At 34.1% G+C, this 24,813-nt stretch overlaps 1 protein-coding gene and 1 long non-coding RNA gene across 16 annotated transcripts in view; one reads left to right on the forward strand and one right to left on the reverse strand.

The window, feature by feature from the left end:
* Window positions 1–5,705: 5,705 nt before the first annotated feature.
* LOC105429451 (uncharacterized) lies at window positions 5,706–7,107 on the reverse strand. The gene is made up of 2 exons (XR_968096.3): window positions 6,321–7,107; window positions 5,706–6,061 (listed from the first exon to the last, which is right to left on the reverse strand). It is a non-coding gene; the product is annotated as an uncharacterized LOC105429451 (long non-coding RNA).
* Window positions 7,108–7,363: 256 nt separating this feature from the next.
* Window positions 7,364–24,813, forward strand: part of mmd (disintegrin and metalloproteinase domain-containing protein mind-meld) — a 40,106-nt gene continuing 22,656 nt past the window's right edge. For 6 of the 15 annotated variants that reach the window (XM_089079719.1, XM_011642426.2, XM_011642433.2 and 3 more), the window contains exons 1-5: window positions 7,365–8,175; window positions 21,916–21,969; window positions 24,143–24,291; window positions 24,549–24,605; window positions 24,725–24,804. In XM_089079719.1, the coding sequence (XP_088935845.1) occupies window positions 8,088–8,175; window positions 21,916–21,969; window positions 24,143–24,291; window positions 24,549–24,605; window positions 24,725–24,804 (428 nt within the window). In that variant the 5' untranslated portion in view covers window positions 7,365–8,087. Of the gene's footprint in view, window positions 8,176–21,915; window positions 21,970–24,142; window positions 24,292–24,548; window positions 24,606–24,724; window positions 24,805–24,813 lie in introns of all 15 variants that reach the window. The other 9 variants (XM_011642423.2, XM_011642430.2, XM_011642429.2 and 6 more) reach the window with 3 other exon arrangements.

The raw sequence follows: 24,813 nt of genomic DNA on the forward strand, positions 1-24,813 counted from the left end.
CTGTTGTTTCTGGTACATGCAGATACAATACATATACACACATATACATGCACACGTACATATGCACATACATCTTAAACTAAGAACATGGCCTTTGTCGTTTATTTATACGTAGTCTCCTCCTATAATCCTTTTTTGCAAATAGTACAATGTCCTGGAATTATCTGAACAAAAATTGACTCGCATACTAATATGAATTTTTCATTTTATATTTAATCATCGCTACGATAATTATTTGTTTATTTAATTACTATAGATTTTTTTCATATTTTTTTTAAACACAAGATATAGGTTTACGCGTGAATCCTTGAAATCTTCATTTTAATAATTTTATTATTTCTGATGTCCGAATATGCCCTCGTATATACTCTGATTCATAATAATATTTATATTTTCTATTGTCTATTTTATATATATATATATATATATATATATATATATATATATATATAAAATTAAGTATTATTAAACATTAATTTACATTATTTATCGTACACTTGCAAATGTTTTCAGTTATATAAAATATTAATATGTGATCGGAGAAAAGATTTTATTTTATAAGAAATTCTTGTGATCTTTCTATTTGTGTAATTTATTGTCTAAGATTCATAATTGCAATTCTTCAGTTATAATAATGCGTTTTTTTCACGACTTATAAATTGATCGATCTGCAGCGAGCAACTGATTGTCATAAAGGAGAGATCTAGCGTAAGCAACCTCGCATTATGATTACCTCTGTGTATCTGCATGACCGTATTACAATAACCTTTAACTACTTTAAAAAAAAAGGACATAGTCACTACTGCATATAGCAGAAGAGAAACTTTATACAGGTGTTCCAAAAGCATGTGCCAGAAATAGGAAATCGGGATTGTACATATCGAGAATACTCGATACTAATTTCTATTACTAATTAATTTTATCTTCGTGATAATCTTTTTCAACATATAATTCCTAATGTTTAATTATCAATCTTTTAATCCTTGCTAAATGTTATCAAGAACATTTCTTGATAACATTTCTTTTGATTTCCTAAATACTTAGATTCTATTTCACAAATTTTTTTATCCTTAGTGTTTCATTTTTTCCATATGTTAATGGATTTTTAAATAAAAACTTTTGAACTATTTGAACAATAATATTTATGCGGATTTTAAGAATCTATCATTTGTACGATTTTAATAAGGTAATCTTTCTTCAAATAAAATGCACATTTTAGTAGAAGGAATTTTGTCGCATAAAACTTTCGGAGCACTTTGTATAAATCTTCATATACTAATCGCGAAGTACATTTAGCAACTCTTGCCGCGTAGCGATTAGCACATATTAATGAATAAATGACGTAATTAATTAATTGCGTTAACTTACGAAGGTAAGATTTGAAACAATGAAGTAGAGGGAGTAAATCAAAAGATGGAAATTCCTGCGAGATTTATCCAGGACGAGATACTTAGAAGGAGTCTTCCCTCGCGAGAGGCACGTTGCCCTGTATACACGTATACAGTGTGTTAAGAAAGCATTCGTACATTGCCACAGTTTATTATTATAAGTAATTGTATCGTATTTTCAACTTCACAATTATGTTTAAAAGATTTCTATTTTATATATAAATACACATATATATATATATCAATAATTTTTTAATTTTAATTTTTTATTCCATATAATATATATATATATATATATATATATATTGTATGTTATATTTATTTATGTTAATTTATGTATGTTATATGGAGTGAAAAGTTATTTATAAGACAGATAGATATTTTTAGTGTTTAATACAATAAATTTTTTAATAATTGTAAAGATATTTAAGGATTTAGGTTTTTCGGATCCTAAGAATCTTTATAAGATGTTAATTCTTCATACTTAAAATTTTTTAATAATTCATTTTTTATATGCTTGAATAAATTATATACACAAATTTTAAGTTATTTTTAAAATTAAGTTATTTAAAAATTTGAAGAGAAAATTATTTCAATAATAATGTATTTAAATTTTAAACTTATTTTTCAGGAATTAATAATTATTTGAGTTAAATGCACATTTGTATTATTAATACATACATATTTATACAATTTAATATATTATAAATACATCATTAAATTATAATTACAAAATAGATTTAAATAAGATTATTCGCTTATCATAAAATATGACGAGCGCTTTCTTTGCACACCACGCATATTTATAATATAAACTATATAATATAAAAAACTAATCATGATTCATAATCCTACAGTACACTGTCTTAAACGAAACATAAAAAAGTAGAGCAAATTAAGGTTTTTTAAGCATTAACGACGAAAGAAGATGAGAGAAATAATATACTGACGATGACTTTTTTAACGTTTTATCACGTTACGGAGTATAATACGTGTATATATACGTGAATGCATAACGTACACCCATAGTATGAAAAAAAAGGAGAATCACGTAGACCACATGTGTCTATGTATATACATATATATACAATTCATATTACGCGCGTGCGTGAGAGTGTGCGTGTGTGTTTGATGAGAGTGCAGCAAGAATGTAAATAATAAAGATCGTATTATACGATTATCCACTGGAATCTATAATTACCAAGTGTATAAGTCACATACAATATATACATACATATATATATATATATATATATATATATATATATATTTTATATTATATAATATACATATATATATATATATATATATATATATATATATATATATATATATCTATATATATATATATATATATATATATATAGATTATATAATATGAGTTCAATGCACAATAGCGACAATCGCATTATCCTGTGCGATTTTCTGGCGAGCGAGTTTTTGCACCACTTTGTTCGTGAATTTTCCTGCAAAATGGTGTCTAAACAAATTTACAAATATTATTAATAAAAACGACAGCTCAATTTTTTATTCTTTTTGGCTTCTTTGAATTCTGGCACAATTGGATTAATAGTTCTCCAAATCCATATCTGTCTAGATCCTTTTTTTTTATTTTTTTCATACATAATTCCCAAATTCCCCAAAAAATCCCAAATCTCTCTTCCTCAAAATTTTATTTTATTTTTAAGAAACTACCCAGACTATCGTTGATAAAAAAAAATTCACCAACAAAAGGACGGTGCAAAATGGGATCATCATCAACTATTCCTCGTTAATCCCTTCTGGGCGTATGTCATGACGATATTCTTTCTTAGATATCTAAAAACATTCTGATTAGATTTCACACCTATTATAACCTAATATGCAATCCTATATCTTTTACAAAAGTAGATAAATCAATCTCTCTAAATTTCTTGTTTCATGAATATATTTTCCCTATGCAAATTTCATAGAATTCGAAGGGCCCCATTCTCAGGCGCACGCAAACACACACACACACACACACACACACACACACACACACACACACACACACACACACACACAGAGGAAGGGTTAACCCTTCCATCACACCACTATAATTGATGCGTTAGTAAAAAGATCAGTAGAGAAGCGTCGCAGGATAATGCCCAGAAAGATTATTCGATTGTTGAAGAGAAATGTTCCGCGCTGACGTCGAGCTTATACAGTTACTTAATGTTAGACGAATGTTTTTACACGACTGCCACTTTACAATGACGCGAAGTTATAATTGTTTATCTCGGTGGCCGGCGCGCATGTTTGTCGTCGTCGCATAATGTGAAATATTTGCCCAATCGAAGAAGACAAAGATACTTTACTTATCTATACATCCATTCCCGTTCGTAAAACTAATTTAAACATATTAATTAAAAACTTATGTATAAAGAATATAATTTGCATAAAAAATCTAGAACACAAGAGATAAAAAAATATAATTTATTGTCTATAATGTGAGAAAAATCTAAATTTAGTAGTAGGTTTAAAGTAATAAAGTAATAATGGAATTTAACATTATATAAATTCGGTTGCTTTCATAACTTTAAGATATAAAACTTTTAATACAAACACAAACTAAAATTTTAATTTAAAATTAACATATGCGTTTTGTGAAATATTTAAAGATAAGTTTCTTCTCTCCCGATCATCTTTAACTTTTAAACTTTAGAATTCTTCTATGTTAATTTAATTAAGAAATACAGGATGTAAACGTTTAAACGCAATCAAGTAAAGCAATTTTTTTCTTCTGGATTGGTCACATTTCATACTGTGCACTTATTCCGTTTTCCGCCGGCGCGAAGAACGGCGTTTTTCTTTATTATTTTCCCTCGCCGCAGAAAACGTGACGGCGAACTCTGCGCGCGGCGAATAAGTTCCACTGCGAACGTGAGTCTGTTTCTCTCGACTACGGATTAATATACAGCCGAAATGTACCTACTATACGTAAATAAATAAATAAACAAATAAACAAATAGGTGGAAGAAAGTAAGGAGAAAGAAACTAGGCCGCTCGACTTTTTGTTTTTATTGGTACGAGAAACTTATTTTTACGTTCGGTCTTTTTAAATGCATGTATTTGTTAAAAATTAATTTATATGTATAATTTTTTTTAATACACGTTACCTGTCCTGCATATATATATATATATATATATATATATATATATATATATTTATTTAAATGCTCAAAAAAATTCAGCAATTACTCTTAGCTAGTTAACATTTAGTTATTTGTTTTTGTTAAGAATAAATTGTGCCAAAATATACATATTAATAAAATATGAAGAGACAAATAATTTTTTTCAGTTAGGATATTTATTTAATATATTTTATATTATTTTATGTAACATAAAAATTATTAAATAAAATAATAAAATAATTGTTTTTATATATTTTTTAATAATACATATAGCAAAGAGCGTACGCATGCAGTCTACGCCAAATGTAAAATAAAATATAAAACATTATTTCACTCACGCGCAGTCTGTTATAAATAAATAATCGCTAGGTGAATTGGTACTATGCATCCTACGCGGCGACCCAAATTTAGATCAATATGCGAATGAATCTCTTACTTGTCTTGGTTCTTTATCTTTCATATACATCATTAGTGCATTTATTGCAAAACACTTTTGGCATCCTTATAGTTTGTTATCTTAAACGTTAACATACAAATAAATTTCAAAAAAATTCTTTTTCTCAAATGCATACTCTTTTATATTTTGAAAAAAATTATAGCTTTAAATTATTCTAATTTTCTTTGATATTTATAGACATTTTCTTAGTAAATTATTTAACATGATTTTTTTATATGTATTTCTTGCAATTTCTTTCTCAATTCTATATTTTTTAAACTCTAGAATCAACGTTTTCAAAAAGTTTTCAGATTTTTATCGAGTTTATTGTTTAGAAATAATTACGATCATTTTGAGGACAATCATTGTGAGACACGATTCTTAAATTTACATGCAAAACAGCTGCCTCAGTTATAAATGGCAGATTTTGCAATCTGTGTAAGCTGTTGCCTATTTAAATTTAGAAACGAAAACTTCACGATGAAGATATGCGACAATTCACTGTAAGATTGACTGGCAGGTAAGAAGGTACTGATGATAATAAATCTCCCTGGAGATCAATTCGCGCGCAAACAACAATAATTACATTGAATACCGCAAGAAGAATCAAATCCATCTTTTCTTGTTAGAGAAATAATAGATGATGGAAAGTACCAAACTCTATTTATTGATTAAAATTAGTAAAATTTTGATTTTAAGCAAATTCCGAATAAATTTAAATTTCAGACTTTCTGAATTCAGTATATTTATCTTAACTTTCTTGAATAATGATATATCATAAGATACAGACTCTCTCAATCTTAGATCTTTCTTGAATCTTGGATACTGTAACTCATGAATTATTCCTGAAGCTTCCTTGAATCTTAGATGCTCGTGCTTTTATATTCCTCGTACCCTGGTTAGCCTAACCCTCATATTTGTTGCAAAGTAACTATCCCAGAATCCAAATTCTTTAAATTCTAGGTTCTGAGAATGTTAAATTATTTGGCGTTCGTCTATCTAGCGCGTCTCACATTCCAAGAATTTTTGAAAATCTCTGAATTACAGGTTCCTAATTCTTTCCATTCCAGCTGCTTCAGTACCTGCAACATTCGCAGAACTCCTTTTACTCTAGAGTAATCTTAGATATTCTTCTCACATCATCATCATTGCACTTCAATAATTCCTCTACTCTTCGTTCACAATCTTCACCTAATCCACCATCTCCAATATCTCGTGCTCCATGCCGACTATCGGATATCTAATATCCTCTCTTCTTCTATCCTTATTTCCTTTCTTCTATTTTCAGTTTACTCTCTTGATTGACGCTAATAATCGTACTATCAATTATTAGTAACTTACGTATGTATTTTCTTCATATCTGATAAGTAAATCCAAGGATGAAATTTCCATGACTGATCCCTTTAATTACTCTTGTCTTAATACATTTGTGTATATTTTTAGTATCTATCTTTTTATTTCAACTGTACGTTGCGTGTCATAATATAATAACATTGTAAAAAAAGAAATCTGAATCTAAAAATATAATAAATCTTTTCTCTCATCTTCCTTCAATTATCTCTTTTTCTTTACATATTATTCATCTTCTTTTCTGTACTTATCTCTAAAATTACACCAAGATCCAAGAAAATCGGGGCTTTACGTAAAATCTAGAATTCGTGGAATCAGGATACGGAGTAAACCTCTTGATTCTTCCGTTCGTTCAACTTTGTATCCCAGCATCGATACTTGATTCTAGATACTTCCGCCTCAGCTTCCCGTGTCTCTCTCTCTTCCTCAACCTCCTCTTTCTCTCCTATTTTTCCATCCCTAATTCACCATTCATCTGAAACCTCCACAATCACGCCGGTACTCTGCGTTACCCTCCGTCCCGCAGGGTCCAACCAAAACGACAGAATCACCATCTCCAGACGATTGATGCTCCGTGGCAGCTCCCGCCACCTGGTCCAGGGTTCATCCTCTCTCATGCCCTGCGCGCTATCCTAGCCAGAGAAGGTTTTCGCATCTCGATGGCGCTTCTGCCCCCGCGGCGGCAGCGAGGAAACCGCCGGCGCAGCCGGTGCGCGCGTTATTGATTTGACAGGAATGACGGGAGGCGGAATGGCGCAGGAATCGATAAGAGAAGGTGGTGGTCCAAGCTGCTGGTGGTGCGCTGCGCGAGGGTGCGCGAGAAAGAGAGGCCGTCGGTACACCGAGCATGCTAGAACGAGTGAACGAACGAGCGTGCGAGCCGCGGTGAGCCGTGTGGGGTTGGAAGCGAGCAGGTGGAGGGAGTGACGAGGAGAAGAACGAGGGCTGGCGGGAGCGGCAGCGAGGAGGAGGACCAGAAGAGAGGGAGCGGAGAATATTTTCATACTCCAGACTCCCGGCGTAGGTAGAAGATGGCAGCCGAGGCGTGATTCGGTCCGGGCAGTTTCCTCTCTTCTGGCCGCGCGCGCGCGAGAGTAGTAGGGCCGCAATCCGCTCCGGGTTTGAGAAGAAGTCGCCGGAAAATAGTGTGCTCTCCTTTCGCGGTCGATCTCCTTGTCGTTAGTCGACGGTGCACGAAAATCCCGAAGAAAGCTGCCGGGAGATGATTTGAGGAGAGATAGAAAGAAAACGAGGAGAGAGAAACAGAGAGAGAGAGAGAGAGAGAGAGAGAGAGAGAGAGAGAGAGAGAGAGAGGGAGAGAGAGAGAGACTGACTGACATTAAGAGAGAAAGACGGTCTGAGAGAGGGAAAGAGAAAGAGAAGGAGAGATCCGTTTCGCTCCGCTCGGCTATATTCCGCTCGCGCGACGTGTCCGTCTTGCTGTTTTTCTGTCGTTTTTTTCGTCGCCGCACATACAGTCATCCGCGCGAGCGCGCTATTCGCACATCTCAGAGATCGGTAGCGCATCATCATCAGGAGGATCAGCTCGTGATCCGCTCCGATCCGCTCCGCTACGCTCCGTTCCGCTCGGCTCCGCGTGCCGCGTCTAATGATCGAGGAGGTGGTAGACGTCGGTGATTATGCGCGTAGTAATGAATAATCCTGTAAAGCCCGTCGGGATCGCAACAGCCGCCATCGTCGCAGTGTTTCACGAGCGTCATGTAATATGGAATTAAACAATGTTGTTAAGACGTAAACATGTTCTGGCTACACTGTGGACTCTTTGTTCTCGTGATTGCCGTACGTGGATTTATTAGCAGCTTAGCTGACACCACATCCAAGCGAGGTAACGCCTGCCTGCCTTACCTGTCTGCCTTAAATTTATCTTGCCTGCTCGCTTGCCTGTCCGGATTGGTAGCTGAGTGTATTGATGGCTGGAGCTTAATCGCACCGAGGGTGATCGATCCGATATTTTCGAGGATGCAGAACGATCGTAATTTACTAAAGGAAGTTTGAATTTGTTCGACCCGAATTCTTTATCAAATGATCATGTCTATCAGAAATATTTATTTCGATCAATTTTGAAAAAGACTGCGAACTGAGTATCGAATAATTTGACGTAGGGTAATTTATCGGGTTAAGTGGAAGCTACGGTCCTCTATACGAATGGCTGGGTGAATGAATGGGTGTAAAGCGCTGATCGTTACGGAGGTATTACACCTGCCTGCGCACCTTGCTTGGCCACCCTGTCCGCTTAATAGTCCTAAGGAGGTAGGACTCAAGAAATGGGGGAAGAAATGGATTTAAGGAAAAAGATTCGAAGATCTAAAACTTTTTCACTATAATTTTACGCAAATAATTGTAATATTTTGCACTAAGATGAATCTAATCTGACCAATAATTTAATAATAAATGATCTGTATGACTTATCGAGTGACAATATCCGTTTGGTGAACTGGAATAATTTTGCTAGAATAATTTTCAGTGTGAAGGGATAATGGTTTAGTTCATAATTAGAGCGCGAATTATTCACCGAGTAATCACGTCCGGATAGCTGGATGCAATCATGTCAAGCAGCATGTTTGTCCGTTTAATTCTAAAGAGAGTTCATTAGTTTTAGTTTATTTAGCTTTGATACTTTTACATTTAGATTTTTCAATAGTCCAAATTTTTTACATTTACAAGAAGCAATGAGATTATAGATTTTCAATTACTGTCAGTTCTTTGATTAATAATTTGTTGAACTTTAAGTATCTAAAATGATATTCCCTTGAATTTCCTAGATTTAAAGTCGATTTTGGATTTGTTAAATTATAAATTTCCTAAATGGAAAATCATCGTTTCATTTTCAGCGTCAAAGAATTCATAATGTTGGGTTTGCGGGTCAGGATATTCCAGAATTCAAGGAATCCAGAGAATCTAGGATTCAAATGACTTAATCTAATCTCTAGAAATTAGATGAAGGGATCTACTCAAGGAAATCAAGAATTTGGGTTCATAAATCCCAGGATTTAGATATCTAAAAAATTAAAAGTTCAGGTTAAAAGATAAAAATGTTTAACGGAATATTGAAAATTTATGATTTTGAAATTTTATGTCTTATAAATTGTACACAACTAAAGTATAAAAAGTATAAAAAAAATTAAATAAGAGAGAAGGACAAGATGGAGAGAAAGGAAAAAAAAGAGAGAAGGGGGAGAGAACGAGAGAGAGAGAGAGAGAGAGAGAGAGAGAGAGAGAGAGAGAGAGAGAGAGAGAGACGTTAAAAAATTCTAAAACATAATATTGTTGAATCTAAAAATTCGTGGGTTTAAGAGTTTGAGAGTTTTGTTTTAGAATTTAAAGAATCGATCCTATCGTCTGAGTCTTCGTCGTTGCTAGGGCACTGCAGAGCTCGTGAATTCTCTGCATCCTTGAACAAGGATGAGCACCCTATTAGAGTGCAACCCTCGACCTTTTAAATTATCGAGTTAAATTCTTAACGCTCGACTTTTCAGAATTTTGAATCTTTACGATTTGAATCTGAATCTTTACATTTGTTATTTTTACGTTTAAAAGTTTTTACACTTTTAAATTTGCATTTATTATTTTTAACATTTTTGAATTTTGATATCTCCTTCTTGTATTCACGAATCTTAATGTCTTGGAATCCTTACGTCTTAATCCTGTAGATCTTTTAGAAGCACCAACATTGCCATATTTCGAGAGCTACATTCCTTATTACGTTTCCTCTTTCATGGCTGTTCATATCCTGTAATCTTCCCATTAATTATCAAGGCACATATATCTTCGTAGCACATGTTTGCTCGTTGCGATGTCGTTCAATAATCCTTTATCTTTTGTCATGTATAATATCCCTTTCATTAAACACATAATTTTTCAATATATATAATATGTGTAATAAAATGAATTATAAGTCCAAGCGTAAGTAACATAAAACAAATATTTAAATTAAACCACAAGAAGTAAATTACAATCTTTTCAAAATAAGCTCATATTTATTAATATTTATCTAAAATATATGTACATATGTTCAATTTTATAAAAAAAATTATCCAAAAACAATGTAGCATGTTAAATTGAATATAATCACCAAAAGTAATGTGCGCGATATATATCCGTTGCCTCGTTACTTTATAAAAAGAAAAGCATCTTATTAATGTTACCAATTCGCAGGATAAAAACTGCTGACCGCGCGCGCGACATTTCTCGTAAATAGCGCGAATTGGCGTGTTTTGGTATTCGCCGACAGTGGAAAATGCGAATATAGATCAGCGGAACGACCGGTGCTTACGACTGTACGTACGCGGCACGTCGCGGATTTTCCCGAAACGGCCGCGGGAAAAACGCGCGACGCCGCACCGCGCCGCGTCGGTCGTCGGAATGCGCGTAATCGTTACGTACATTTCCGTCGGGCTTCAAATCCCGCCGTTGCATTATTCATAATGTTATCGCGTGCGGAATTACTCCGCTCGTCCGCTCGTCCGCTTTGCATACCGTTAGACGCCGCTCGTTGCCGCGTAAAACCGCGAGCACGCGAATGGGCGCTTTGCACATGCATCGTCGCAGCTTATCGCGCCGTCGATTTCGCGACAGCGACGACGGCGATGATGATGCACGTACGTACATCGTGATCCTTAATAGGAATATTTTTATCGCGCAATGTTAAAGGCATGCAGTTGAATTTCATGAAATTTTCTGAAAATTAAAATTTACCTTCGCACAATTTTATTTTTACGAATGAAAAATTTCCTTTTTTTATAAAATGAAAATTTCAAGGGAAGATAACAAATTCATCAAATTGTGCATTAAAATTAATTATTAAGTGATTCAATTACTTGTATCGTATCTTGATCGTACGAAGTGTTGCTACGTTATATGTTACTCGGTGTTACTCGGTGTCGGTTATATTTATCAATATAAAATATCGCTAAGGATCGAGCTATATCGGTACGGTCATAAAATATTTATAAGCTTCTTATATGCTAGTTTCGAAAATATACAGGCTGCCGTAAAGTACCAATAAATATTTTAATGACAATTTTAGTATTTTCTCGTATGATTGGAAGAGTGGAAGAGACAGAGAGAGAGAGAGAGAGAGAGAGAGAGAGAGAGAGAGAGAGAATGAAACATTGAAAAATAATATTTCTTTTGATTTATTTTATTGGCGTGTTTAAACTATTCAAAATAATGAAAATATGATATAAAAATTATAAATAGAAATAACGTTTCCATTTTTAAGTCATTTTGAGCAAACTTTGCTCTTATAAAAATGTTTCTTTGGACTTTAGTTACAAAGTCACTTAACGCGGAAATTGTACAAGTTGTGTAGCAGGATGGCGCCTAATCAAATTTTCGTTAAAGGAAGATCGGTATCAGATATTGTTTGAAGGAGCCATAAATATGGCACCCTTTTGAGAAGATACACGTTTATATTTACCGGATATTTCCATAATCGTAAAACATATTCACAAGCATAAAGCCTCAACTATCTCCGGGATATGCATCGATGAAAAATTCACAAGTAGTTGCATGTTACATGATATTTATCAGTAACCGTGAAAAATGTCATTTGTAAGCGATATCATCCTTACATTCTTGCGCTAGTTCTAGTACTTGACAAATATTAATTATATGTTACGTATGAATAATTGATTATAAATTAATTATAAAAGTTTCCAGCTAAATATTCTTAATTTAATAAGCAGTTTAAAAAATAATTCTTTTAATAATAATTGCAATCTGAAATATATTCATATTTCGTAAAATTATCAAAATCCATCTGCGGAAAATGACATCGGCTATAACGAAAGAGGTGTAGCGGGCGAATATTTTGTTTACCCATTGTTCATGAAATCAATCAATCTGTATCCTGCAATTAATCAAAGACGTGGGACGAAAAGACGGCTCGTCGACGAGTTTCCTCGAGCAGGACCCATGAGATTGAAATGGCAGCGTGCCAGTTCAAATTTATTGGCTTTTAATACGTGAATCCGCGGCCGATTTTGCAGCTCAACGAAATAGAACGATAGATCCTGGAAAAATCGCAGTAATACGTACGGATTTAATGCAAAATTTATAGTCGATTGAAATGGCAAGATTTAAGAAGCCAAAGATCACACACACACACACACACACACACACACACACACACACACACACACACACACACACAAACGCTGATCAAATTCAAAAAATTTATCATGTGCACATTGTATCTCGAAAAAGAGACTATTTTATTAAAGCCATTTTGTGCAGTAATAATAACACGTTTAATGTGAAAAAATGCTAAACAATTGCGGAAGATGAGTTGAATAATTGCACAGTGAAGACGTAGTCTTTGGACAAGTGGTTAAATACCCATTCATTCGAGCAATCATATGCCTACTACATATCTACTCGCTTAACCACTTGTCTAGTAAATACATCTTCATCATATCATTATCCACGCGTTTCGCTTGTCTGCGTTTTCCTTTATAGATTTAATATTACTTTCCTAATGATATAATGATATAATGAGTTAGTGTACAGTTATTTTAACAAATAATTAAATTAATAATTTCTTAAAATAAATTTCTTTTTAATATTTTTCTGTTAAATATAAATCTATAAAATAAAAACTTAATTGTTGATATAATGTTTCTCAACATTATTTCGATTTATAAAGATTATTCTAAATCTAGCGAGTCTTTTATCTACGAATCTTTTTTAATTGTTTAGAGATCAATATTTTTTTAAAGTTTTTAAAGACCATATATCTTTAAAGACTTTATTAAGGAAGAATCAACTTTAAATTGATAAGAACAATCTATAGAATAAAAGATGATTGGATAGATCGTGATCTATATTTTTATGAAATGGCTTCCGTCAAAATAAGAGTAGTAAATCGATTTTTCTCGCGAAAAATCTAGAAGGAGTTTCTTTGTTTTCTAAATTTCACCCTACCGCTATCTTTGCCGATGGCATACGGAAGGGAATAAACTGGAATCGCGCAAATAGCGTTAGTATGTCGGCCAAGTCTACAAATCGATCGAGGTTATTGATCGACGTTGCATTTTAATGGTGATACGTTAAAAGCTGCATTTTTGCACGCGTAAGCGTGTATACGAGCGTATAAAAGGACGATCGATTTCGTGCACACGCGTACGCGCGTGTCCTTCCATTTCGTTGTCGACGTACGTATCTGGCGATCGATCTCTCGCGATGTCATAGGGCGGCGATCAACAGGAAATCGCGAAATAACGAGGCAGTCGACTGCAGAGCGCCTGCAGTGTACATTGACGTATGCGTTGATGACGTAATGAGGGTGGAAACGCGGGAGGGCGAAAGGGAAGAACGGGAGAGTCGGGCGGGAGAAGGGGATCTTACGCGGTTATCGAGTGACGGAAGAACGATGGATTTACTAACCCTCGGAATGCATGATATGGGTCAATCCGATCCAGTTTTTCCTTTAGAACGTAAATTGTATATCGGTTATTTTATTCGGGCGAATTTGCGAACATCGATCTAGGACATCTTCGGGTGAACGAAGCGCGGCGGAATATCTTGAATAAAATGAGACGGATTCATCGGGCCATCGTCGATTATCAATGAACCACCCCGGGGTATGACCTACCCTACGCTCAGTGAATTTTATCACGCTTCGCGAATTTTCGCGTAAGTTTCGCGTATTCCGTTTGAATTCTGTCTTCCGTGCGAATTCGACGTTTCCCGTCGAATCGAAAACATGATCACGTAGCGATAAAAATTCAGGGAGGGTAGCCGGTGAGCCGGGGTAGAGCGGGACGCGGGGTGAAATTAAATTTCTCGGCGAAAAGAGGCCGAGTCACCTCACCGGCGGCGAGGTAAAAAGGAGAGATCTCCAATTTTAGCATGATCTCTGAAAGCGGCAACGAAAAATAGGCCGTGGCGTTGTATACGAGGCGGTGCTCTTTTGTGCGTCTCCGTGCTTACGTTCTTTCTCTCGTCTCGCCAAACCGTGCTATTAGATTTGCCGAGCGCGATATCTATCCGGTCGGTTAATTCATGCAAATCGAGAAGAATTAAAACTTGTCGACTGATTCAAACGAGTAGGAATCTAAAGAATTTCAGAGAGTTCGATCGCACAGCGAAGAACGAGGTATCAATTCGTCCCGCAGCTATGTTACATTCATCCTTTCTTCGGCGAGAAAGTGTCATGTCGTATTGGTTGCTCGTCTGCAAACAATATCATGATAGAGCAAGGCGAGCAAACTTCCGGATCATTTTTCCTACGTGTTCTCTAAGACGCTATCAATGTCTGAAAAATTCTGCTCGAGCTCACTATCCGCTCACTATCTTTTCTGGTTGATGCATCCTATACATTTTTATTTGCATTTGTTTGTTATCTTTGTATTACTAAATACTGTATTACTAAACTGTGATATTGTTCATTCGGTATATCGGACTGAATATTTTATATAAATATACGATATGTTATGCCAATAACAGATTTTTATAAAAAAAATATTTAAAATAGAAATTAAAACATTTTACATTAACTCTGTATAAAATAATAACTAGTAATATTAATAATATTAATAATACTAGAACTAATAACAAAAATGATAAATGTTTAACATTTGATTTACTATTTTATAAGATCTACTTTCGATAAGATGTTGCGAGCAAGTTAAGTAGAAAATACTTCAATGGTCAGACAAGATAGATACATAGATAGAATGTATGCTTTTATATACAAAGATTTAAGTACTTCTTTTAGATTAATTGGATCTAAATCTTATTATTCTATTTTTATTCTATTGGCAAGGAGCAATTTGTCGTCTAAATTTCGGATAATAGTTCTAAATTTCTGAATCGATACGTCTCGAATCGTAACCTCGGATCGAAATTGCCGGACTCATGGCAGGTCATTTTTTCCGGATGTCCTCTTAAATCGTCTTCGACGTGAGAAATTCTGCCCGAACCTGGCTGCTGCTTTTCCGGCTGACTCATCCACAACCTGCCGCCAGTCTCGTCCATTTTCCTTTTTCGGGAATGACCGTCATCATTCTCTATCTCGATACCGGGCGAATAATGTGGGAACCAGCAAACGGCAACGACAGAACGTTAGACAAGAAATAAATATGACGTCGCAGGAGGCTTGCGACGGCGGAAATGTCTACTTTATTAGATTGTGACAATATATAAACTTTCCAGACAAAATCTGGATGGCGCGGAGCAAAATTAATTAATTAAATTAATTTTTCAGCTGTGTATCTTGAATTTGAGATTTCGTGGAATCAAAAATCAAAAATAAAAAAAAGGCTCGAAGATTTACAAATACAATTGTATGAATATTCGGAAGAGTATAAAATTCATATGAAAAAGAATGCAACGTCAAAAGTTGCAAGAATCCCGACATCATCATGTTTATTAATCAAAGTACTAGGTACTGTTGAATTGCATTCTGGCGCGATGCGACAGAGGATCGAGATGTCGAAGAGAGGAACGGCCAGGACAAGCGCAAAGCGTGGTATTTGTTTTAGAATTCCTACGCTTTACCGATGTTCAAAGTGGCAAAGCGTTTGAAATCTGAAACGAATGCGCGCAAACCTTCATCCCAGCCAGACCGAGGCGCCGTAACCTGCGGAGAAGATGCGTGATCCTGAACGCCAAACCATGACGCGAAAGGAAAATATGAGACACTTAGGCATAATTGATCATTACTTTCATTCTCCTTGGCCTGTCATTGATGTATCATTTTTATTTTGCAAGTACAGCATTTCGTTGGGAAAATCTCATGTTGAAATATCATACGCGAGCTAAGTAAGTGAATAAGAATGTTGTCCTACGTTCGTTAGAAGGCTTTATTATGCGTGGCATTCCATGCAAAGGTTTTTATTTTGATTGCGTATTCCATGTACTAACATCCATTTATTTAAAAAAAAAAATATTTGTTCTCCGCTCTCTCTCTCTCTCTCTCTCTGTGTGTGTGTGTGTGTGTGTGTGTGTGTGTGTGTGTGTGTGTGTGTGTGTGTGTGTGTGTGTGTGTGTGTGTGTGTGTGTGTGTGGGTGGGTGGGTGGGTGGGTGGGTGTGCGTGTGTGTGTGTGTGTGTGTGTGTGTGTGTGTGTGTGTGTGTATTCTTATATATATATATATATATATATAAGAAATATATATATATATATATATATAAGAAATATCATGAAATTTTGCTGATAACCTTTTGTGAGTTTAGCAGCGTAATAAATAATAAAAAAAAATATCATGAAATATGAAAATCATTAAAGTAGATTGTATTCTTTATACACTTAAAATTAATTTTTTTATATATAGACAAAAGTATAAATTTAGATACAGTTAAAATTTTTTTAAAACTGTTTATTGAGATATTTAATGTTGCAAATTAGGAAATATAATATCCGGTGAAATCTTTCCTTTACAAGGGACTCTAAATTGATCAAAGAATTCGTAGACGAAAGGAATGGCAGTATTTCCGAGATGTCGTGTACACTAGTATTTGTTCAACTTGCAGCCTGGGATTCACCAATCTTCCATAAATGCAGGAAATAAATAGTTGCGACAAACACGGAAAAGAGAGACAAATTTCGAGAGGAAAGATGGTCTCAAAGCGAATCTTTGCTCGTGTCTGATTGCATATTTATTCGATTTTGGATCGTTCTCGCGTGCGACGAGATGTTGACGGGACAAATCAAAAATCAAAATTCGAAGCGAAAGAAATTGGCGCGTCAGGAAGAAGTTTACCTTACAAACATAGATTTATGAGCTTTTACTTTAATTCACTTTTCGCGTTAACGTGCGATAATCACGCGATGTAGTTTCTATCAGTTTAGAAAATGGGTTAAAAATGAATTAAAGTGACTTTATCGTTATATCTTTCTTTAATCTCGATTTCTAACTTTCTTTCTGTATAAATATGTAAAGTACTTTCTTGAATCTTTCCTTGAATTTCGGAATTATACTTTCTAATTCTATTCGTAATTATGCAATTATGTAAAAAATTAATAAAAAAATTTTTAAAGTTGAAAAACTTTTGAAAATCTATTTTATAAAAATCTTCTAACCCTCAGATTCTCAGATCTTTGAATTTTCGTAAATCTTGAAGTCTTTGGATTTGTGAGGAGGTTCAAGAATTAAGACAAAAACGAGCAAATAGTAGTGGGTGAAGCGGGGTTGTGTTTTAACCGATTCACCATTCACACAGCACTTTCCTCACCCTTCGTCTTCTCCTCCTCTTTCTCAATCCTCTCGCCCTTCACGCGGCTTCTCATTCCATCGGAAAACGTTTCCATGCCGGTCTTCGGGATAAATAGTTTGCACAGGAAAAGGATTTCTCCACGCCGGCAATTTATCTCAAACGTACGCGGCTCCATTAAGCGGAGACGCAACCCTTTGAGCCTGGAGAGAGTAGGATACTGCGGATTTGGGATTGCGCGTGGATTTAAGGCCGTAATCGTAGGATTTCGGGACAAGCAACACACGACGACAAGGTCGCCGATAATTCCAAAGGAAATTACTTTCTGTGATTGTGTCGAGAATTTTGGTAGCTTATATTTTTACCAGTACATAGATTATTATCACTACTTTATCTTAAAAAAAACAGATAATGATCTGTTATGAAGTTTATATATATATGTATTATTATATTACTGAATATTCAATAATTGAAAATAATTATAGTTATCCATAATAACTATAATTGCAATTAAATTTATGTTAATTATACATCATATAAGAGATATAATAAAATTTAAGAGATATAATAAAATTTAAGAGATATAATAAAATTTAAGAGATATAATAATATATATATATATATATATATATATATATATATATCTTTTATAATTCAAGATTATTGAAAAAATTTATAATTTATAATTTTTTTTTTTAATCCATGAATTCGCTTTTCCACGTTGAGATTACTGGTCTTCAAAATTTTAAGCTTTTTTTAGATTGACGATCATAAAATTTATTTGAAGACTCGTACAACTAGTGATTCTAAATTCGCGGATACGTCTATCTTACAAATGAAACGAGTCTTTCGCGGAAATGGTTTACGCGACTGTGAAAAGAAATCAATATGAGCCAACGGGAAGAGTCTCTGTTATGAAAGAATCGACAGCTGCCGCTTTCTGTGGCAATAAAGTTAAGAGACCTTAAAATAAAAGGGTAGTTTAAGCCCAAGGTGTTCAACAGTAGTCTTAAGTAATATAGTCTTTGTACAAAATAAATTCGGTGGGAAAGTGAGCTTTCAACCTAGAAAGTTTATCTTCCGGCAACGAGTCGCGGAGAAATTTTAGGGACTCAGAAACAGGTCGCAAATGTGATTCCAATATCTTGGGATTTGCAAACTTATTTTCTTAAAACCTATATGTATACATATGTAGTTTTCTTTACAAATACTGATACGATTATTTGCATGTATTTATAATAATTTTATTAAATTCCCAATAAATATTTTAAATATACATATCTTAAAGATAGTTTAAAAGTATTTTAAATTTTATCTAATCCTGTGAATTATTTCAATTTTATGAGAAAACTTAAATAAATAAAAAAAGATTATTTTTTTAAATCACCTTAGATTTTAAAATAAGAAGATTCTTCAATTTATTTATAAATCCTCTCTGGATGGATGGAATCATTCGTTAACTATCCCTATGAATTTCATCTTTGACCCTTCGTATGCTTGAACCTAAGAATCTTAATCCGGTTGTAGGGTCGTAACTTCCGGTATGGCGCTGTTAGGCACAGCAAAGAAGGAAGTAGGAGAGAGAGAGAGAGAGAGAGAGAGGGGGGGAGAGGAGAGAAGGAGAGAGCGAGACAGACAGGAGAACGGAGAGAATGAGAAGGAAGGATGAAAGGAAAGGGATGGAGGGAAAAGCAATCAATCTTTGAGAGGCAGATGAGTGCGGGAACCTAAAATATAGGGCAACACAAATTTAGTCTGGCTGCCGGTCCACGTCCACGTGTCGACGTGAATGCGCAACCGCCCGGGTTTGTAATCGATATTGCCGACAAGGCACCACGCCCTGCACCTGCGAGATGTGCCGGGATATGCAATGCCACCGAACCGAACCTAGTCGAACCTTGCCCAGGACTCTCTCTTTCTCTTTCTCTCTTCCTCTCTCTCTCTCTCTCTCTCTTTCTCCTTCTCTTTCACGGGTGCCCTTTTGCACTACCTTCTCGAGCGTGCTTCGAAACTTAGACGATGTCAGGCTCCTTTGAAGCTCGACTCTTCGAGTCCTAGATAAACCGATTGTTCAGTCCTGTATGCGACAGCTTCGTACCTCGAACTTCCTCGAAAAATCTTCCTCGAGAATCTTCTATCTTTCCTGCTAATCATCCCGCATCTCATATATTACTCGAAATACTCTTTAATCATTCATAATAAATTTTTCAAGCTTTAATTTTCCTTCTCTCTTTCTTTCTCTAGATAATTTAATTATTTTATTCTAGGTGGTAAAGAAATTATTAAATTCTTCGTGTAACGATATTGGAATTTAATTACATAATCAAGATTTTCATATGATTTTCTTTTGTTTCTTCCTTCTTGAACTTCTGACTTAGGGAATTCAGGATTTCTCCTTTGAAGCCCGGCTTCTTCTTTGAGTTTCAGATAAATCGATTGTTCAATTCCATACGTGGCAACACGATGCTTATCTTCAATCTAAGGTTTCCTTGGGGACTCTTTAGCCTCACGTGCTTACTGGCATCTCCTTTCCCAAGTATTATTCGAAACACTTTGATTTTTTTATCGGAGATTTTTCAAGCTCTCAAATATTCAATTCTAGATAACTACATAATTATATTATTAAATCTTTCGTATAATAATTGGTTCGAACCAAATCTTGCGCAGGTTCATATCTTTAGATGCATCTGTGTTCCTCCGTAAATGCCTTCAGACTTAAGCGATGTCAGAGTCCTTCGAGGACTTCGAGTTCTAAATAACTTAATTATCAAGTTCGTCAGGCAATCGAACTTCCTTCATCTTTCACGCTCTTCTCAACCTCGATCTTATCCAATTCAAACTTTGTTGCTCTGATTTCGGAGATTTTAATATTAAATATTAAATTTAAAAAGAAAATGATCAAATTGCGGATGAGAGATGTAAATTGTTCAGAAATTATTTGTTTTTGGCAATAAATATTTATACCAACAATTGAAAAAAAAATCTCATCGAGTCGCCCAAAATCGCGAAAGGCAATGTACCGGTTTTGTTCGAAAAGAAGCCCCGAAGGGTTTTGGAGGGTAAGAAACGCCGTTATAGTACACCGTCGCGTCATTGACTCCGATCTATTCGAGGCCGACTTCGCCCTCGGCTGATTTTTTTGTGCTCTACTACCGGAAGTAGGCCAGTGCAAACTGGTGCCGTCCCTTTATCCGGTATTACGTCCGTCTTATGAATTTTGCGGCGAGGAATTTTGCGCGAAGATGAAAAAGTTTCATCATCCATTCTCGTCTTCGCGCAGGATAAAAGTGCAAATACTGCCATATATTCTTTTTCTTGTTGCTCACATAAACGTTTTACTCAATCCAGATTGCATTGGACGTGATGTATCGCGTGATTATTTAAACGGAAGGAACATAACATGTACTTATGATAAATAAAGAAGTGGAAATGGTTAAGTCGACATACATCCACAGGGTAATAGAAGGCAATTTCAGATATTTGACTAATATAAGAAAATTATTCTGTATGCGAATAGAAAAGTTAGCATTTTCTGTATTAATCTCGCGTAACAAATGAATGAGCAAGCTAAGTAAACATACGGTAATAATGAGACGAGTAACTGATGCATAATTAACGGATTCATTACGATGTTTCAATATTGAAATATTCAACATTCGTCATCTCTAGTCTTTCATTATTATGATTTATAACATTTTAAACAGCGTGCTTTTACAACCAATGCGGATAGATTGTATATAAAATATTTTGCATATTTCTAAATGTTGCAAAATTCCAGAATAAACATTAATAAAGAATGTGAAAAAGAATAGAATACTTTTTAAATGCTTTATCTATCTAGCATTATATATCTTTAAAATTAATAATTAAACTCAAGTAAATAAATAAATAAATAATTAAATAAATTAACTCAAAATTAAATTAATATAAAGTTTACCATAAACTGTTAAAGCGTATCTCTCATCTGAGATAATCTTGAGATCCTGACGTTTTAAATATATAGAAATTCAAAATCCCAAGATCCTTTGATCCTCCGTTCTTTTGATCTTTGATTTCTTGTTTAGACGTGGTCAGTAAAGAGTTTGCTCAAGATTGTTAAACTTTGGTGAAGTTCGTCTAAAACTCTCTAATGAACTATTAAAATATCTGAACACGTTGATTCATTGTTAATCCCTTTAACAATATATCTTTAATATATTATTTTTGGCTGATTATAAAAACATCTGTTTCATCTAATTATAAAAAAATCTATCTAATTATAAAAATTATCTGTTTAATTTGCATTTTGCATCTGCTCTATTTGCTTATTTGTCTATTTTTACCTATTTGCATATTTGAATATTGCGGGGAATTTAATTAAAAAACTCTCGATAATTTATTGAATTGCGTATTCTTTTTCTCTGTTTTAGAAGCAGACTACACCTTAGATGATTCCTTTTGGAAGGAAGAGGAAACTCCCGCTGGTGAGAAAGCATATTATAGTGGATATAAAATTACGGATAACTTGAAATACAGTCAGTTAATTTGCAAAAATATTAAAGTTTAATAAGCAAAATTTTATGAATATTATTTGAGAAATTACTTTCTATTTTCTACATTTTCTAAAGTTTTTCTGGGAGATTAACCCTAATTTAATAAAAGAATTAAAAATTAATAAATAGCCAATTTTGTATTTTTATTTTTATTTTATATTTTTAAAATAATTGAATTTTATTTTTATCATTATTTACATAAGCGAACTTTCAATTAATGTAATTAAAATTTCGCTAATCTTGCACGAGAGGAAAAATTTGTAAAGATATGCTGTCGCAATCTTTGCACATTTCCGACGATTGTGGGATAAGGTTCTGCGTAAACAAACTACCGTAAAATGGAAGGACCGCAATGCAGCACTTTCGTTAGAAACTTGATCCTCGAGGATACGACAAATCCTCGAGAGCGGTTTATTGTTAAGTCAACACCGCTGATTGGTCGGAAACGCGAAACTTAAATTGGATTACATTTTAGACGGGGACAATGCACCGGGACAGAGCTTGACGGCGCGAAACCCGGCCTAGATATTACGGCGATTGTGTAATGGAAAATCTGTCTTAAGAGCGAGAGAAGAAAAATTTCAAGTTATTTCAGCTTGCATTTATTTTAATCTGGTTTTAAAAGCTGAGAAAATTCTACATAATATATTTCAGTAACGTTGTGAATACAGGATTCATGGAATTAGGGAGCTTAATTAGGGATTAGGGTGTAAAGCAGTGTTGAGCGTACACGAGTAAACAGCAATAGTTGCTGTAATATTACATGAAATTTAATTTAATTTGATATACCACTTGAATATAGCTATTATTTATACAGAAATTCAATTTGCAATTTAATTAATTCTGGATTGAAAGTGTTGGAAAACATATTACGTGGGGGTGCCTTGGTAACAAAGAATCTAGGATTCGGAGAATCGAGTTTAATTAAAAAATTAAAGTCCGCTATCGGCTACTGTCCCGGACAAAAATGTAAAGTTAAATAATTATGAAAAAAAGAAACCGATTCTAATATCATATTCTAATGTCATCAGAGCATTTAAGGAATTTCAAGAATCGCGTGGACTAGGACTAGGTCAGAATTTTCCGATAGGAAATCAAAGTCGCCACGAGTTTTCGCTTGCAACGTATATAATACTGTACAGTGAAACATAATGATGGCAGTCGTGTCAGTTGAATTAATCGCAATTTATACGACATACATTTCTGTGGCAACGGCAACAATTGGCGAGAGGAGGACGGAGGCTGACGGGCGGCGCGAAAGAAGTAAATTAATCGGCGAGTAATCTCGGCGTGTTTTGGCGACGTTTGAAAAGTGAAAATGGAAATTGAATTTGCGACTTGTAAGCGTAAACTTTTCAAAATAAAGACACGGAACGATTTACGAAATAGTTAACGTATGTGAAATAGTTAGCGTTAGCTCAGAAGAGCCTCAGACGATCGATATCTATCGCCAATCTGGGTAATGGGAATTTTCCAAAACACACGCAAGATGTATCTTCTCAACTCTTTATAGATTCTAAGGAGCAATGTCAAGGATAGGATATAAATTGCTCGTGGAAAAATTTCAAAATAAAATAAATAGGAATAATTTTAAATTTAAATAAATTGTATTATATTATGAATATAAAATCTATAAAAATCTGTAAATCTATAAATCGATAAAAACAATACAATACAAACAATATATAAACATTTTGTAAATATTATATATATAAAATATACTATAAAAATATATATGTATATGTATACATATCATAAATTTTATGCGCGAGGCTTGAGAAAGAAAATGTCATTCTTTCGTATAAGAGATCGAAGCCAAATCAATCTAGATTGAGAGGACTAGTACGTGGATACAAAAGGAAATGGGACAATAAAATCTACTTTATTACTGTCGTTATTATTGAGTCATACGGATTAAAATCTCGATGGCGGTGGTTGGGAGGGCAGGTTAATGGCAATAGCGTGAAATTTCGTCGGTGCGGCGCAATGAATCGCCCCAAAGTCCATTCGAGATGAAATTAGAGATCATAGAGGGGTGGATGAAAGAGTGGGGGATGAAGGGGCAAAATTAGGGCGTTCGATTGAACGTGGAAATTGATTTCAGGTGAGGTCGAACGACTACTACACGAATATCGACAAAACCAAGAGCTAATACGAAATATCGGTGGTCATTACTATCAGATCATCTATCCGGTACAGTTACGGCATCACGAGAAAATGGGGATATCCACAAGAGAAGTCGGCTTACCGAAGGTAAGATTTTGTAGTCATCATCTATATTATTTTCCATAGTTTTCACTAGGTGAATATTTTTGCTAAATTAGTGAAAAATTAATAAATAAATATAGATATAATAATTAAGAATGGGAAAAGATTTCTAAAAATAAAAATTATATCATAAATTAAATATTCACATATTCTTCCATATTATATATTTTTAATTTATTTTAGATTACTTTTACATTATTTATTTTAATTTATAATTAATTGTGTTCTTTATTGTAATTTAGTTTCCTCAAAGAGGTTACGGAGATGGAGGATATCAGAATGCTAGAGGCAGAATGAGAGTAAGTTTTATAGTGAAAACAAACTTTGATAATTAATTATTAATATATAATTATTGAAATAAATAAGTATTTTTAAAATAGCTTGCAATAAAGATTAATTATGAAATTGATATTTTCAGACAGGAAGACATTTTCACCGGACGTCTCTTCTGATCAAGGCCTTTAATCACAAATTTCGTCTAGATTTAGAATTAAATACGTAAGTATC

Source organism: Pogonomyrmex barbatus, unplaced genomic scaffold (assembly GCF_055798465.1).
Source record: "Pogonomyrmex barbatus isolate J1 unplaced genomic scaffold, ASM5579846v1 scaffold3, whole genome shotgun sequence".
Classification (NCBI taxonomy): Eukaryota; Metazoa; Arthropoda; class Insecta; order Hymenoptera; family Formicidae; genus Pogonomyrmex; species Pogonomyrmex barbatus.